The following is an 18,523-nucleotide window of genomic DNA, read 5'->3' as shown; positions in this document are numbered from 1 at the left end:
GAGGGGAAAGGGAAGTGGACTGCTTTTGGGCATGAGTCCAAAAGTCCAATTAGGAACACACAGCGAGAGAACAGGCGACATGTGTTTATGTGTGTGGCATTTTAATCGAGACCCACTTAGTTGCTTTTCCAAAGTGAACAATGTGTTTTAGACAGCAAGATGTGAAAAATTGGGTTTGTGCACTGTTTCCTTTTTAAAAAAGCTACTGCCATATCAACCGGGCAGCTTTAGATTCTAAACAAAAGCCTGTTGGCCATTTGAAGTAATGAATATAATTAAAGGGCCCTCAAAAAGCATTAGGCTACACAATTTAAAGAGCCAGCATGGAATTAATTGTGGCGTTTGTAGCCAGCTGCGTGGTTGCCTTTGAAGGAGCTGTCAAACACTGTTATTGTCTCTTCACAAAATGCTCGGATACGTTTTTTTTTCTTTTTTAGCAGTTATTTTCTGGTCATCAGCTGGTTGCCACTACAGTGCAGATCAGGTCAGGAACAGCACTTCAACAAAGCTTGAGCCCTAGCAAACCCATACACATGCAGTCCTAGAATTTTAATGAGAACGTTGAAGCTAAGAACCGATGTTTTGTTGCACTGAAAAAATGTTGCTGTATTTTCATGAATTATAATGAATCCAACACGATAAAGGTTAAAAGACCTTTAGCATTGTCTACAAGTTGTAGTTCTGTTGTATTCGCGTAGCCCATGTTTTTACACAGCCGGGATACTAGTAATAAGGACATGTTGATGTTGACAAGGGGTGAACTCTACAATCAAAACCTTTTCTGCTTGTTATCTACGGTGACTTTCCATTTCTGACTGGTGTGAAATTAACAGGCTTTTTGTTCCCAGGCAGGTTGTCAAAGGGGTTTTATGGTTCTCAAAGACCCTCTGATCTTTTATAGATGCGTTTGTAACCTACTTAATAGCAATATATTAACTTGAGCTGTCACATCTTTGATACAGCGGTGTGATTTAACATAATTTTAATTTTTCATGGTAAGAAGCCATCTGTGAAAGTTTCAATATGAGCTTCACTCGGCTGCAGTTGTCAGGTTGCATGCTGGGCTAATTGAAGTAAATTTGAAAACGTTGCTGTGGAGATTTCATTCATGTTTATATCTAAAAAAAGAGCCATTTGTGTGAAACGCATATATTTGCACATTAACAGCAGTCCAGAATTTGATGTTGGTGTTCCTATTTAACTTTCCTTTTTTTGTGTGTTTGACCAGTCCAGACCAGGCCAGACTCTGTGAACTGGAGGACCAGTCTAAGGCTTCCAAGAAGGGCATGTGGAGCGAGGGTGGCGGCACACACACCATCCGCGACCTCAAGTACACCATAGAGAATCCCCGCAACTTCGTTGACTCTTTGCACCAGAAACCTATTAATGGTAATGCATTTGGGAGCGGCATGCAAACATCCACACTGACACATTCCTACAGATGAAGCGTGGCCTCGGAAGCAAAGACACATGGCATATAAAAGCACAGTATTGCATAAGCCTCCATTTCCCCGTAAAAGCCACATTTGCAGGCTTTGTGGGAAAATTAACTATTTTGGTTGGTTGGCTTGGTTGAAGCTATTCTGTTCTAAATAGCCACTTCAGGGCATGTAACGGCACATGCTATATCACCCTTCACCGGCTCTCTCCTCCAGCCTCTCATCTCTGACCCTTCCCGAGGTGTAATATGCCACTCGATTCATTTCCAGGCGACTGCCGTTAACAGTGGCTCAGCTCATTTCACTACACTTTAATTGAATGAGAAATGAACAGGGGAAGGCTTATGCGTTCCTTTATTTCTCGTTCTTACCATTCATGAGAGACAGTCGAGGGTTGTTTTTAAATTGGAAGCAGCAATCCAGCCGAAGCGCTTTAAATGTGCGCCGAGTTGCTGTGGTTGAAAATACCAATTTCTGTCTCATCTGCTTATGTGGGAGAACGTATACAGGCAAACAAGATCTACACAGAAAGAAGGCATATAGAGGCTGAGAGAACCAACCATCAAAATACTATTTAAGATTGAAATGCCTCTCGCACAAGTGACTCGCATCCTGTCCAATTTCTTAAATCACTTTAGAGGCCAGGATCAACTGAGTGATATGATTTTGGTGAAAAATATAATGTAATACCTCCAAAAGGCTTTTCAAATAAATTGAAGCCTTGATATGTTGCATATAACATCGTACAATCTTTTAAAGTGATACTTCAGAAGTCTATATTGTAGTATCAAGTACCTCAGCTCTGTAGACTTGAAAGATGCCTCTTAAAAAAGAGACTAGAAATACACTACCGGTAAGTAGATTTCCCAGAGTGCAATGGCTGTGGACAGCTTGAGTATGGATATCAATGGGGACAAGCATTAAAATATCCAGAGAGTACACTTCTCGACTGTTCATCAATAGGCGCAGCAATGTTCCAAATATTTGTGTTTTTGGCAAAATATGACTATTTGCTTCTGACTTTCAGAGTATTGACAGCAACAGCTTAACATTGTAGTGTGTTAGGTATATTTTGGATAATGGTTTTCAACATACAGAGCACAGTGACAACAGTCACGTAAAACCATTCAAGTAGACCACAGACTTCTGTGAGGAAGGAAGCTACAAACCCAGCCACCATTTGAGCCTACAGTAGTGTTTCATAAAGCTTTTGGTTGGAGTGTCACAGTGTACACAGTTTGTCAAGGAGGCCATAACTTTGTCCTCTTTGAGAAGTATCGCAGAGCGATGCCTTAGAGAGACATCTCAATTCCACACCTCAGGTTATTTTTGGCAGATTACACGTGTTGCAGGGCATTTTGGCAAAAGAGAATACATGCTCTGACTGCAGAGGGTTATGTAGCTCCCTACCTGACAAGCTAGACTTAGATTCCTTTAGTCTTCTAGTTTCCTATGATGCCGATACTTTCACTCTTATTTTTACAACAAAAGACAGGATGATGTTCTTAGTTAGTTTCACTTTCCAACTATTTTTCACTGCTTATTCTTTATTCTTATTATTTAGTCTACCATAATAACCCTTCATTGGACACACTCTCCTCTCCCTCAACCACGTTTACATTGTGTTGTCCTTCCTCCCTCCAGCTATCATCGAGCATGTGCGAGACGGCAGTGTTGTTCGTGCCTTGCTGCTCCCTGACCACTACCTGGTCACCGTCATGCTTTCTGGAGTAAAGGTAACCACCACTCAGTTGCTGCACTTACAGATGTGGTTAGATGTGTGCCGATCTAAATTACTTCAGTAATAAGTAGTAGTAAGATAACAAAGATATGTTATAGCATGACTAGCTGACCACATGTCAATGGAAATGCTGAGGTTTGACACCCATGTCTTGACTCACTTTAATGTCACAAACTAAAAGAAGTAATGCCTCTCCTTTTTAGTCTGTGTATGATCTACCAGTGTTGTATTCCCTCCACTAAATTTCCCCATCAATCTCTTTCACCAAGCCCAGATTTGCTGATGGACCACTCAAGTTAACTAATCTTTTTCATCTCCCACTTTGAAGATATTCCATCCATTTTAAAGGTTTTCTCTTTGTCTGGTTGTTCAAAGGCTCCCTTTGTGTTTATCTGTCTGGTATTTTGCTGCGCTGAAAGGAGAATACAGATAGCATGTACAGCAAGGTGACACCGGTTAAAAGTGGATAAGAGCAGTACACAGAAAATAAACGATTATATCAAAAGAATGTTTGCACAAAAAGCTCCTAGAGGCACCGGTTGACTGCTGGGGAATTTCAGTCGACACAATGTGTGCTTCTCTGGTGATTTGATCAAATCAGACACGTTTTAACACATTTCCTTTAGCTCACAAATTACCTATCGGCGTGACTTTTATTGTGTTAATGTGTGTTCCTTCTCTCCAGTGCCCCACGTTCAAGCGGGAAGCGGATGGCGCAGAGTCACCAGAGGCATTCGCAGCAGAGGCCAAATTCTTCACCGAATCCCGTCTTTTGCAGAGAGATGTTCAGATCATCCTGGAGAGCTGCCCCAACCAGATCATACTGGGCACCATCCTTCACCCGGTGAGATGCAGGAGTTGCCGCCCGGTGGTGGAAGTGTCATTAAAATTCAGGCTTTCGCTCTCATTAATTGCTCTTTTGTCTCTCCCTCATTTCTTGTCGTCTCAGAACGGTAACATCACAGAACTCCTACTGAAAGAAGGCTTCGCCCGCTGTGTAGACTGGTCGATGGCAGTCTACACTCAGGGCGCTGAGAAACTCAGAGCTGCTGAACGGTACGCAATTACTCGACATAAGAAAAGAGCATTTTTATGGAATGAGATTGTTTGTCAGATGTTTTTATTGAAGTTTAGGGCATTTCTTCTTCTTCTTCTTATTATTATTAAGCATTTTATTCTGTTGATTGGACACAGATTTTTGAGTTAATAACATAATTGTGTAAATTGGTATGCAAACGTGTGCCACCACTACTCGAGATGAGCAAGCTCACTCTATTCTGCTTCAATGACATTCATTCCCGACAATAAATCACCAAAGCAATGACTATGGGCTAATCATCTTGGAATTTTTGCTCTTTAATAAGCTTTTGTAGCTCTTTTCCGCCAAATGGATAATCGTTATTCACTTGATTAAGCCCTTTATGTCCCATGTATTTCTGGCTGATATTGAGGACACCACTGATGATGATTATGTGATTTAATTTCTTGGCCAGGTCTGCTAAAGAGCGCAAGGTACGCATCTGGAAGGACTACGTGGCACCGACAGCCAACTTGGACCAGAAGGACAGACAATTTGTCGCCAAGGTGAGATCCTCAAAGAGCTTTTGTAAGCTGTGTCCCATTGGCCAGGGTGTGTGTCTCTAATCGGCACTTTCTCTTTGGCCCCCAACATAATGTCTTTCAATTTGGATCATCTTGCTTCCATTGATAGTCCTCACTTATCTTTGAACTACAGAGAAAAAGCAGCAGCAAGGTATAAAATGTTCAGCGTGACATAGAGACATTATTCAGCATGAATAAGATTGGACTTCAGTGCTAAGGGGAAGCTGGTTGTTTCCCCTGCTTCCACCTCTTGATGTCTACTGTGCCATTTCCAATTTTCTCCCAGAACTGCAGCAGAAGCAAAGCCACTTCTAACAAATGATATACTCTTGATACCTCTTTATTCTCACATTTGCACCCCCCCCCCCCACCCCCCACAGAATAAAAATACAAAATAAAAAATCCCTCACTTAAGGCACTAGGAGGAATGCTTAACAGCAACCTTGAAGCACTCCCCAGTCAAATTAGGGCCAAAATGCTGGCGCATGCTGCAGCAAAGGCACAGAACGATCCCCAAACGCAAAGAAGTACAGATATTGGCTTCGGAGGTTATTGGCCCGGGCCTCATGAGAAAAGATGTGTCCTTTAATATCGAGTACACAGGAGTGAGCCCCCTCCTAGTTGTCATCACACATTAGTTCAAATCAAGTGAGATGGACTCCCTGATTCATTTTGGTAATACAGATGATCTATGTGCTGACATATTATAGTGTGAGACTTGGAGTTTTAATGTAGTAAAGCAACTCTGGTCTTAAAATATCAGCTTTCAGTCCTCTTGATGTTGACGTGCGCCCCACCCTTCTCTGTTGTTGATATATATATTTCTCTAGGAATGGTGAAAAGAAGTTTAATACCTTCTAAAGTTTTTCTTTTGTCTGGGTTTGCTCCCTTCAGACCCTGAACTTTTAAGACCCTGAAAAGATTCATAGCTAGCCTCAGGGTTACATAAAAGCTGTTGCTTTAGAAATCTGCTTACAGAATGAATTTGATAAACTGCACACGCCGTAAAGAAGGCGCAAAAAAAGGAACTATGTGTATGTATATTTTTTTCCCTGAGTCAGAAGGAAGAGGCTTGAGAAAGGATAAAACATTTATATTATCAGTGTGAGCTGCTCTCAGATCTCTCAATAAAAAGAGGGTAAGATGAGGGCAGTGGGAGGGGAGGGTACATTTGGTGGTGAGCTCCGGAGGGTGTATGAAAGAGGCAGAAAAGGAAGGTAGAGCGTTGAATAAGAATTTGAAAGTGTGAGTTTGTGCGTAGAGAATAGGGGGAAGAAGGATGGAAAAATGAGAAGTGAAAGTCAGTGAATTATCAAGATCCCTGGGACTATGCATGTCCTCTGTCTGGTATAATAGTGCATTTTTATTTATTTTTTTACTGCTACAGTACTGCACTACTGATGCCCCCCCTGCTTCGGGGTACTTTTTGATCTCTGTAGGACTTTTCTCGATCCTCTTTCCCATACTTTCCCCCCAAAAGAGCCACAGAGGAGACTTGATCCATGTCAACTGCTGCTGTGTTAGTTTTTTTTCTTCAGGGGATAGAAAGCCATCAGCAGCTCTTGCACGTCATGCATTGTGCAAGAAACGTCTCCAGATCATCATGTTAAAGAGTTAATGTGGGTTAGCCTAAAGCTATTTTAACATGGCTGTGATCTAAGATGGCTTGAAAAGTTGCAGTAGGACCGTGGGTCTCCACCAACTTTTTGTTAAAATTGACAGTTGTGTAAGAAAACGTCATGCTGACATTGCAACTGCTTGAGCCATTTTAAAGCCGAGTACATATTGGACAGGCTAAGGTTACTCAGGCCTGTCATTGCCCTCCGTGCTTGTCCCTATGACATTTGTCGGCACCTAATACTGCAATGCACCGACTCTCCCAGGGACGCATCTATCCATCAATCCCATCATCATACACTCCTCTCCTCTTCTCGTCCACTCTACTTTTCACTTCTTATTATCTGAGTGATGGATGGAGCGGAGAGGCAGAGCGGGTCCAATCCCCACAAGTCAATCCTGCTGATGCATCTTCCTTTTGGACTGTCTCGCCTCTCTCCTCCCACCTCCACTGGGATCGTAGAAGTGGATGTAGGCCATGCCCCAATAGTCTCCCCCCATTTCCTTTCCCTTCTCCTCCTCTCCCCTGGGTACCCATCGACCTGCGAGGTGATGGATAAAAGGTGACGTGGTGTAAACCCCTTAACCAGCCTCTCATCACTAGCTTGTCAGGAACAGCCACTTGCTTATAGGTCGGCCAAATCCATAAGAATATGGTAGTAAAAGTCCCAAGCTAGTGTGTATTTGTGATGTCTGTGGAATATATGAAAAGTAGCAGTGTGTTTGGCTGTAGTATAGATTTTTTTTTGTGTGAAACGCATAACAGTTCTGAAATATTTCCCCATTGATATAAAATGCTGCAGGAATGAGTCTTAAACCTGGAAATGTGTTCGCTTTTATGCGCTTCGGGATCCCTCGTCTGGAAGTTGATGGGTTTTTTGAAGCATGAATCCGTTCTTCTTTGGGAACCAATTGACTGGTGCATAAGAGCAATTGAATATCTTGTTGGAAAGAAAGAGAATAGTACACTTGGACAATGGTTACAAGGGAAAGAGAAGGCATGAGGACCTACTAGCTATACTTAATGCCCCGGTAACAAAAAGTCGAGACGGAATGGGTTCAAGGTCAGACAGCTTCTTTAAGAAATTAAAGTCACTTTCAGGGATGATAATGAGAAAAGGTTATATTGTTTTGTGCTCCACTTGAAATCAGTCAAGTGAATAGGCCAGCCAGAAGGTCTCTGGAGCTTATTGGTACCTGTCCCAGAATAATGTATTCACAAAGTATTACATATTAATCAGCCCCCTTTGTTTCAACAGCACCCAGGGGCGACATGCCAACTTAAGGTGTTAATAATAGAATCACACACGCCACTAGTTTATTTGAAATCCTGTCATTTGGGTGACAAGTCGTCTCCACTGGCAGCAACACTGAAAGACAGTGCCATAGGTGTTGCTTGGGAGGGAGATGATCTGACAAGAGTAATGAGTAAGTCCTGGCTGAGCCCTTGCTCGGCCCTGTGGTTAAAACCAACTTAATGGAATTGACTGACAACCAACACAGTTCCCTGACAGTAGCCAAGATCCTCCTTTTGCCATGACTAATCTTGGCCACTGCAGATGTCATGTCAGCCACGGGCAGAGGGTGGCAGTAGATCCCCACCTCTCAAGTATCAGATGAGACCAGTGAGTCATGCTGCCCGCCTATTTGTCTTCTCTGCCTGTTCATTCGACCCTCATGGCAGCTACTTTGCAAAGACTTTTTTTTTTTTGCTCTATTTTTCTATCTATCCTCCATCTTTTCCCCCCTCCGCCTCTGTTCTTGTGATATTTGCAGAGAGATTACACTCCGTCTTTTTGGCTCGCTCCATCTTTCTGTTCCTCTGTCTTGGTGTGTTGATCCGTCATCCTTCGCCTCTCTCGTCTCGCCTCCTCCGGCTGATAATTAGCCAGTAAATGCTGAGCCATTTTCCTCTGCTCCTGCCACATTCCCTCTCTTGCACTTTATTTACATGGGCAGGCCACAAAGTGACCTTGCTACAGTGTGAATTTGTGTAGGCTGCGTGCATGTCGCCGCGTGCATGCGTGCTCCCCCTCACACTTACTCATTGCACCTCTCCCTCACCCTCTCTTTCCCTCCTGCTCCCTATGTCTCTCTAGCTCTCCCACTCGGCTCAGTGATTAGTATATGATGTATTTTGTCTGCTGTTGTGGGCAGCCTATTTAGCATGTGGGCTGGTCTAATTTCTGTTCTCTGGTGGCAAACGGAATGGCAGTCTGATTTGTTTTCATGGAATAATGAATCTCCCAAATAGCCTAATACACCTGGATTTGTGTCTGCCGTACACACTATAAAAGGATTCAAATCAATCTCAATAACTCAAAAAGGAGTGTTGGTGTTTTATGTGATGGAAAACCAAAGTAACCAGCCACACAAACGCCCACACAGTCCAAATTGTGTTTGAAACGCAGCTCAGACCTGCATTTCTCTCTTTAAAGGCTTTAGCGGGAGCACAGCCTACATATGAACCACAGTTTGAGTGATGAAGGGGCCATTTAATGCACATGTGGGTGGCAACATGTGTAGGGCGATTGATTTCTCAGTCTCTTGCAAGCGGCCTACTTAAAGGCTCTGGGTTTGGATGCCTCCTCCATCTCGGTCACATTATACCCCCAATCTGTCTTTTTACTTGGAAGTGCTGGGGCACATAGACTGGCACATAAGTACACACGATTGGGTTGAGTTGCTGATATTTCTGTGCTCTTCTTCATTGGGAACCAACGCTTTTAATGAGCTGTAATTTTCCAAATGGTAGCTTTGAACATCCGCATATTCTTCTGAATCGTACCCACCATAAATTGCGGTTGCCTCCTTTAGTACACAGAGAAATAACATCAAAATGCCAGACATAATTTAGTCTGTGTCTTTTAGTTACACTTGTAAAGGTCTCTAAAACAAAGTGCTGCCAGCCAGTTGTTGGGCAGAGGGCTGTGTAATGCTCTACCAGTCTATCTTTAACAGGATGTTTGTGTTTTAAAAGCTGTTTCTCTTGCACTCTGTCGCTTTCTTCCTGCCCCCACCCCCCCCTTCCTGGTGCCAATCCCCCAGATAGCAAAACGTCCTCGCTCTGTCCTCCAAACCTTGCCGGCCTGCCGGGACGCCTTAGCTCGCTTACTTACTCAGTCACTCAAGGATCACTCTTTCTTGCCTCGCTCTCAGTGCCTTCTGCTCGTGACAGCACACGATCTGCACTGTCACTCTTCTTCCACCTTTGAATAGATCTCTTCCTCTCCATTTATCCTTTACCTGCTCCTTCACTTCCCATCTTTCTTTCAGTCTATCAGCTCTCCTCACTCTCCAAAATGCAATACCGGTCTTTCTGCTCCAACACTCCCCCTCCATCCTGCGGGGGTGTAATTTTCTTTTTTTTTCCCCTTCTGGGATTTACATGTTTTTTGGACCCTTAAATTATTTTCTTATTGAGTTTCTTGCCTTCCTTTTTAGTGCTTTGTTCATCCGGCAATGTTTTCCCTTTGTTTTTGTTTTTTTACTCAATTCCTCTCTTCTTTTGTCCCCTTTTAGGTGATGCAGGTAGTCAACGCTGATGCCATGGTGGTGAAGCTCAACTCCGGAGAACTCAAGACCATCCACCTGTCCAGCATTCGCCCCCCTAGAATCGAGGGAGAGGTATAACCAAACTTATGTCTGCTTGTATGTGTGTACCATAGAAATGGAATAGGAGTAGAACTTGTTTGTTCAAATGAAAGCGTTGTGCTGAAAGCGGTGAAGCCCAAGTCTTAAAGTTTTAAAGGCACACCCAACATGGCCTACCCTTGAAGCCAACGCTCTTGTTTGTTACAAGAGGTCGAATGGCCGCCACTCCGACGATCCTGCTACGTTGATTTGAATGGGAACGTTAGTTGTATGCCCATTCTGTTTCTTCTATGGTGAGGACGCAGCTCTGCACAGAGTGGCCACTTGTGTTTGAATAAGTGACTAAATGCGGTCATATGTGGGAGAACTTGTGGCCTTGCATGGCCAGCCAATTAGTTAGCAGCTCCACAGGGACGACCCGTGTCACTGCTGTCTCTGATGTCTTGACAGAGTTGGTTCGTTTCCATTGGAAGCCAAACAGAAGCTGTTGACAGCTCCCTCCGCATATTCCTGAATAGTGAACTCTCTCTGCTTGCCTCTCGTTCATGCCCTCTTCTCTTCCCTTGCACGGTCGTCTCATGTCTCTCTAAATGACCGTGGGAATAATTTTGACCACTTGATGGCGCCCCTGCAGTTGGGGCACATGAAAACACAGTGAGACACACACCCAGTGGTTGCAGCACTGCAGAGAGTGAGGCAGATCGATCTTTTTCTCTCTCCTTTCCCCTCCACACTCAACCTTTTACCTCAGAATTGCTCGAGGACTGAAAACATACACGGATACATGCTCACATAAGCATACCTAGTCACAACAATGGAGACCTGTAATTGGGCCACACAATACGCAATGTTTTAAAAACAACAACACTGCGTGTAGTGACACCGAGACACAGAAGTCTGCTGTGCTCGAAGTGTCACTCAACTGCCAGCTCTGATTATCGAGGCGTTTAGTGGTTGAAATGAAGCCCTTTTCATCACTAGACAACAGGAACGTACACAGATTTAGAATCATTTCAACTCCACGTATTTATACTTGAAAAAGGAGCAATCCATTTTATTTCTCAATTACCACTGGCGGTGGATTCCTATCATTTTCTAAATAACAGGCTCAAGATGTCTACAAATGTCACTCCCATTAATTAGAAAGTTTTAGCGTCACAACAGCAGCGATTCCTCTCTTTTTTTGTCAGTTCCATATTTCCAGTGAAACTCTTTTCTCTCTCTCTCTCTCTTTGTATAACATGTCAGAAGCTGTTTGACAACCATTCCTGTTATTATTTCTTGTTATATGTTATATCTAATATTTGTGGTCAAGTCATGTCTCTCGTGTTTCGCTGCACTTCTGTCCAGGAAAGTGTTGTAAAAGTCGGATTGCGGAATGTCTGCAACAGCCCTTTATTCTTCCTGTTTGATTGTTTTTGTTTTATTGACTCCTCTACGCTTGTTTTGTCATTTTATGGTTTATCTTTTCCTCTTTACTGTTGTCTAGGTTTTATACTCTCCCTCCATCCTCGTCTCCCTCTCTCCCCTGGTGTCGTTAGTGCCTCGCATCATTAACAGACTCTTTTGTATCTCTCTCTCTCTCTCCCTCCCTCGCTCCTTCTGTTCTCTCCTCCTCTCCCTTCTCCACGGTCACTTTCTCCTGCCTTCCTTTCCCCTCCGGGTGCGAGCGCTGTGGTCAGATTGTTGACCTGCACCGTTGCCCTTTGTGTGTGTTTATTCTCCTTAGCTCTCTCTGTGGTTGTAACAAGCTTGTGGGCAAAAACATCTCGATTTTTTGTCTCCCTGCCCTTTTCTTCTGTTCCTTGCATTCCATAGCGTTGGCTCCCAACTCTTTTCTGACTTGCTCTTAGCTTTTTTTTTTTTTTAAGAGATGATTTCTTTCTCCCACTTTACTTTTTCCTGTTTTACTTTCCCACTTTTTCTGCTTCCTTGCATCCTTAGATGTCCACTCTTGTCTCCCCATCTTTCTGTCTTTCAGTGCCTGTCTGTATTCTGCCTGTCACTCAGTATGCTTTATTACACTGCATGTTACCGGGAGTCCAGATGTGAATCTTTGTGTATTGCATTGGCGTTCTATTAGTACAGTTTCTGCTGCCATACACTGCGCTTCATGCATACTTAATTGCTCTTGTCCTGATGTGTTTGATTTTTACTGAGCAAGTAGAGTGATATTTGTGGTAGCGTGGATAAAACTTCAATATTAGGACCCCAATAATATACTATCCATTTTCAGCTAGGAGGATCATATTCAAATATACTTACGTAAGTAACATTGTACATTTTGTTACTAGTTGTCAGTGTAGCTTTTTCATTGCATAACTGAAGTTAAGGGGCAAGGCAGATAAGGCACGAACAGTAATTATGCAGGTGCCTTTATCATTTAATTTAAAACATATCAGACATAAGATATCTGCTTTCCAAAGGTATCTTTTGTGACTTTTGAAGCGGTGTTTCTTTTCTCTTTTAGAAGCACTCTTGCATAAAAAACTGTTGCTGCATTTTGTGTTTTGATGAGGTTTGTTCATGCTGCTGCTGCTACTGGTGCCGTTTGTTAGCTAGTTATTTCTGTCTGTGAGCTAAAGAGCTGCCTGCCTCTGTAATGCTGTTGGCTCGGCTTTGAGTGTTGTCGCTATGGCAGCAATGCAGAGTTGTGATACATTTACTGAAGCTATGATGAGCCTTTGGACTGTAAGGTTGAATAAAGGCAGCTGACGGAGAAAAACCTTTCTCTGATAGAATATATTATTTGTTATGTCAGATGTGAACATGTACATTTTTTATCATGGCGCATAGGTCATAATTCTTAAATAATGGCATGTTCTATTATTTTCCTTTACCCACTTAGTCATTATATCGACATTACTGTTGAGAATTTATTACAATTTTTATTATGTAAATATTTGTAGTCACCAATTGTCAACCCTTCAACATCGTCCCAACATCGGTATTGTGATGTTTGATTTACTCCATATCACCCATGGGTAAAAGCTGTGGGTTTTCTCCATCATGCCTCATGAAAAATACAGTTAGTGCACATGTAAGAAACATGCACGCAGTAACGGCACGCGCACACAAACACTTTCTGTGAGGTTTTAAGCAGCATTCCTACCTCAGAGGTCACAGCAGGTATCTCTCAGCCACAAGCGCTACACACACTGACATCATGTTGGCTAACACTGTCACGAGTGAGCTGGCTCCTTGCTTACAATGCAGCAGACAGACACAAAGACGTCGTCACGGTTTGCAGCGCAGCTCTTTCTCACACACACACACACACACACACACACACACACACACACACACACACACACACACACACACACACACACACACACACACACACACACACACAGAGCGACATGCTTGGTTAAGCTGCATTAGCCTATGTCAGGAAACATCTTGGAAATTGGCGTCAGCATGTGCACAAACAGGGATTACACACACATGTGCTGTATGTGTGTATATGGAGCCACTCCAGATGTGTGCATGCTAGCACTGTAGCCTATCTATGCACCATGGCGATCTCCAGGGGAAACAAACTCAGATTTGGTATTGTGACAGATGTGTGTGTAGTGTTCTCTAGAGGTCTGTAGGGATTTTCTTGTGCCAGTTGTCATTATTATCCCCGTCTGTCTGTATACATTTGTGCACTGTTTGACCGTGCATTCTGCAAGCAATGCCATTCATGTTTGCGTGTCTGGGCGTGTGTACTTTTTTCGGGAGGGGAACTAAGGCCAGATGCGATGTACCAGTGCACTGATGAACTGTGACCGTCCCTGCCATCCCCATCTCCTCCTCCTCCCATCTCCTCTGGTTCCCTTTTAGTCTCCTAACACCCCCCCCCCCCCTCTCGTGACTATTCTTATTGTGCTCAGACTGAAGGATTGGTAGACCAATGTTGTCTGGCTGCAGCAAAACATAGGACAGAAATTTCCTCACTTGCTCTCCCTCTGTTTCCCTCTCATTTCGGCTCCTCTCCTCCCCAGTGTTACTGCTGTGGCATATCTTCAGATGTGAGTTATTTTAAGCTTGGGAGTTGAAGTCAGCTTCTCTCTTTCTCTCTCTCACTGTCTCTCTCTCTCTCCCTCCCTTCCCTCCCCCCTCTTCTCTTCTTCCCCCATTTTTGTGCTCTCTTTCTCCATTTTTTTTCCATTTCTCTCACATGTGCATCAGGACAAGCCCGGCGTAAACACGAGCGGGGAGAGATCTCTATGCCACTCAGTGACTCACTGTTACACCTACTCACTCACAATCGGCGTTTTTGGATGCGTTCGTGTGTATCTTACTTCGACAATGTCTCAAGTGTGTGTGTGTGTGTATCTTCATGCATTGTAATGCATGCGTTTGCTTATGTGGTTTAAGTAGGGTCAAGGACAGTGCTGCACATCAGAGAGGCCATCTCTCACTGTCCTTTATATAAGGCAACGCAATGACTATGGCTCATCCCCACGCTATACCATACAGCTCTGTCTACCTTTATAACCTCTCTACATGATTTTGTCTCGCTCTGTCCATCCCGCCGCTGCTTCCCATAAACCACCTGTCTATCCCCTTGCCTCTCTTCACCCCCTCCGTCTCCTCTTCTACCTCCTCGGTTTTTTCCCTCTCAGATTATCAGGTTTATTTTTATTCTGGAACACTGCACACTGATTAGCATTTCTGTAAATATGGCAGGTAAAAAAAGTAGGAGTGTGGGCAGAATTCCGCAATATCCACATCTTCATAACCATGAAGTACATCAGATTGTGTAGACCGGGTCTACATTTTTTCGTTGTTGCACAGCTGCTGTTTCACATATTGTTATTTCGAACAAATGCTATGCAGTAGTATGTTTTTTTTTTTTTCATTTATCGCTTGTGCCTGTACATGATAATGAATTCAATTTCACTTCCACAATTGCAGTCAAGACATCAAGGTCAAGACGTGGTAGAATATGGAAATAAAAATGTGTTGTAATGCTGCTGCAGCCAGTCAAGTAATTAGCAAATGTAGCGCAGGGCAGGAATACATGCAAATACAATTATAACGGAAAGAAATCACCTAAAATGCTGTCAAATGGGAAATTGACTCAAAACAACAAAACAGCAATGCAGTATTTGTGTTTACTTCCAGGTGCTTTTCAGAACGGAATCAGCCCACTTTCATCATGAAAATGTCACCGTCAGAATATAATGATTCAAGTTCAATACTACATGTTTGTGTTCCCTCAGAATGTGTAAAAACTTGAAGGGATGTAGTTTTGTGACAGTATTTTAGCTGAGGGATTCATCTGCTCCCTGCTCTTTATTTGCAACCGTGGATTGCTTCTCTATCCTCCCTCCCTCCCTCCCTCCCTCCCTCCCTCCCTCCCTCCCTCCCTCCCTCCCTCCTCACTTCTGTCCCCATCCTCCAAATCTTATGTCAGGCCATGCGTGTGCCCTCAGCATGCCCCTAGCCTGACATCGCATGCTTTGACCTCAAGTTTCGCAGGGCGATGACGAGGGAGGTGGGTCGTCCACTCGGTGATTCATTTCTGCGCTGTTGGCTGGGCGAGCCAGATTGGTAGCCAGTATCCTTCCTCACTACTGGGTGAATATGTTTTTGGCCAATTGCACTATTTGGCTGACACTGTTGAAATAGCAAGGGCTTGGCTTTGCTTGTGTTTGCGTTGGTCAAGAGGAGGAAGTTACAAAGGGTTACATTAGAAGGTAATTTGACTGTTACACTAGTGTTAACAGAATTAGCTTTGATACAGGCCATTTAAAAATGGGTGCTTTGTGTTTGAGATGGCTGTAATATGTACGATGTTATCCAGTGTAGGCTATTTAAATTCACTCTGTGCTTTGAATAGTTGAACATATTCAGCAGTATTGGAGCTTTTTTTTTTTTTTTTTTTTTTTTTTTTAAGCAGGCACTGCTGCAGTTAGTCGAGCACTGCATGCCTGTGTCTGTCTGCAGGGTCAGCCTGACCGTCTGTCTTGTCCAAAAATTAAAAACATAACCCTGTATTGAATCACAGCGTAGCCCCCTTGCTCACTGCTTAGGTCCCATTTTTTCTCTTGCATGACTTATTTATGACTGCAAAATAAGAACATGCATGCAACCTGTCCTAGCTGTCCCAGTGCCTTAACCTGTACCTGTAATCATGAATTGAGTGACTATTTGTTGTACTGCAGGAAATGTCATTCTGAAATCCAGGTTCTCTCTTGAGCCCGTTGTGGGATCAGTTCTACTCGGTGTCGTTTAATGACTAATTTGTATTCTGGTGTACGGACAATAATGCCGTGAATATAATGGTATTAGATTAGGGGTATTAGATTTTGTATTGTCGTACCATAACCGGCTACATCCGTCATGCTCTTTGCGTCAGGAGGAAGTGTGTGCCTTCTCTCTGCGTCTTCCTCTCCCTCTTGCATCGTCTCCCTCTCTTCAGCCCTCTGCAGCTATTTAATGTGTATGCATGCACAATTGAGTAATGTTGTTCGACATACAGTTGTAAATGTTGACTGTTTAAGGCTCCCAGTGCGCTGCTTAATCAGAAAATAATGTCCACTTTGTCTGGGACAAACGCACACACACCTGTTTTTATTTCTCTCAAAATATCAGCTGCACACAAAACAGCATGCCCTTCTCAATCGGTTAAATGCAAAACTCCGGCCCCAAATACTGTACACTCCCTCAGCTCCAGCGCTCCACATCAGAAAGCATGACGTACTCCTGAGTCATGATTTCACCCTTGAAGTTCCAGAAGCTCCAAAAGCTCGCAGCAGTAGGATCCACACATTTGCAGCCCCAGCGACACTGTACAATCCAGCTAGCGTCATGCCTCCGCAATAGTCAAAGATGATTCCTGAGCTTTAGCTGGTAATTTGGAACGAAGGGAATTTACCCTAAATAGAACAGAACTCCCCCTGAGGATAGTGAGAGCAAACTGTTGTTATTGGGTCACGGTTGAGACATCGCAGTGACTCTCCTCTTTCTGTAACCTTCCTGCAACTGCATAATAACAGTTTAAGGATGGTGTACACAGTTTTTCTTGTCTGAGGGATTTAATGATACTAATATTCTGTTTTATCTCAGTCTGGACACCGAATTTGAAATTGGCCACAAATAATTAGAGTTTGGTTAGGAGTGGGGCACATTAATTGAACAGTTTAAATTGCAGGAAATGCTTGATGTCCCCCGTTGAATAGCACTACAACTGATGTGGACTCCCTTGTAACTTGAACACAAAGTGGACCAGGGCCCATTGTGAAATATGGAGTTGCTGCAATTGATTCCTATGACTACCTATGTTTTAGTTGTAGCATTTCCTCTCATTGTCTCATTTTCTGACTCGTTCCCCGTAGACCTTCTAAAGGATGGAGGAGTACCTTTTGTTCCCTTGTCTGCTTCTCCACTCCTGTTGCCTAATTGGCATAGAGTGCTGACATTTAAACTCTTTGCCCGAAGTGACATGGCTCCATTTCTACTGTGAAACGGCTTACTAGTTAAATTTTTGTCTTTCACGCTCCTCTTGGGTTCATTCTTTACTTTCCCCTGTTGGAGCAGTGCTATTGTTGTGTTGCTGTTGTAAATCCAATCAAATACTTTGTTAAATTCATCAAATATTTTCACTAGCTGTCTGTTCTGTGTGCCTGCTGAAAATAAATCCAGTATTTTGGCAAATTAATAAGCAAACAGAGCAAACAGTGCTGTTGAAAAAGTCACTTTTTTTGACATTCAAAGCGTCTTTTAAGGTTTTTGAATGCAGCTTCTGATGTCTGGCGTGCGTATGTGTTTTTGTGACCGCAGTGAAAATGCTGTTTTGAAAAGGTTAAACACCAACAAATATGGATTGAACACACTGCGCAGCGTGTGTCCTTAAACAATTAAGAAATCCTGCAGAACAAGCTTACTGACTTTGCTTTTATCAGGGCATGGAGAGAATAGACGGAACAGAGACACGGACTGTGTGGTCACTTTTCATGTCGTCAAACCCCAAACAGAGGATTTTATTTTTCCGTATTATCTTCAGACAAACTACTTCTCATGTCCATTTTAATTTTGTCCTGAATGCTGAACCAGCGCTCTGCTGCCACACTGGAGACCGGGCTTATCAGACTCTCTGAATGTGGGATTTCTTTACCGGTAGGAAATCCTGCAGCTAGCACGCCATGTGCACCAGTGGCGCAGATGCTCCGGCACTGCTCTGTGACCCGTGGTGCTCACAGACGCACTCCAGAGTCTCCAGTCCAACATAATGACAGTCTCTTCAGATTATTCTGTCATTCTTTAGAAAGATCCGCTCAATGATTTTTATGGTTAATGCCAGCTCTGCTACCATGAATGTGCTGTACGTAAAAGACCCTCAGGACGCAAACGCCATCATGCAGTGTCTGGAATTCGTCTTAATGTATGACAATACGAAAACATGGTCCAAAAGAAGGATTTCACCCGAGCAAATCCCCGCTTGGTAAAAGTCACCCTCGGCCCCAGCAGTGGACGGTTAAGTCTGCAGCTCAGGCACAAAATGCAGGATTCCTGGTTGGCAGTGCTCCTAAAAGGC

The 18,523-nt window shown here is 43.4% G+C and overlaps 1 protein-coding gene across 1 annotated transcript in view; it reads left to right on the top strand.

Moving 5' to 3' along the window:
- snd1 (staphylococcal nuclease and tudor domain containing 1) overlaps window positions 1-18,523 on the top strand; it is a 159,890-nt gene that overhangs the window by 8,936 nt on the left and 132,431 nt on the right. Inside the window, exons 5-10 of the mRNA XM_084038890.1 lie at window positions 1,229-1,389; window positions 3,084-3,175; window positions 3,866-4,024; window positions 4,130-4,236; window positions 4,674-4,764; window positions 9,922-10,026. Coding sequence (XP_083895016.1) covers window positions 1,229-1,389; window positions 3,084-3,175; window positions 3,866-4,024; window positions 4,130-4,236; window positions 4,674-4,764; window positions 9,922-10,026 — 715 coding nt within the window. The remainder of the gene's footprint in view (window positions 1-1,228; window positions 1,390-3,083; window positions 3,176-3,865; window positions 4,025-4,129; window positions 4,237-4,673; window positions 4,765-9,921; window positions 10,027-18,523) is intronic.

This window comes from Eutrigla gurnardus (assembly GCF_963514095.1).
Source record: "Eutrigla gurnardus genome assembly, chromosome: 21".
Taxonomy (NCBI): Eukaryota; Metazoa; Chordata; class Actinopteri; order Perciformes; family Triglidae; genus Eutrigla; species Eutrigla gurnardus.
The sequence above is the reverse complement of the archived record's forward strand: the minus strand, read 5'-3'. Positions and strand labels throughout refer to the sequence as shown.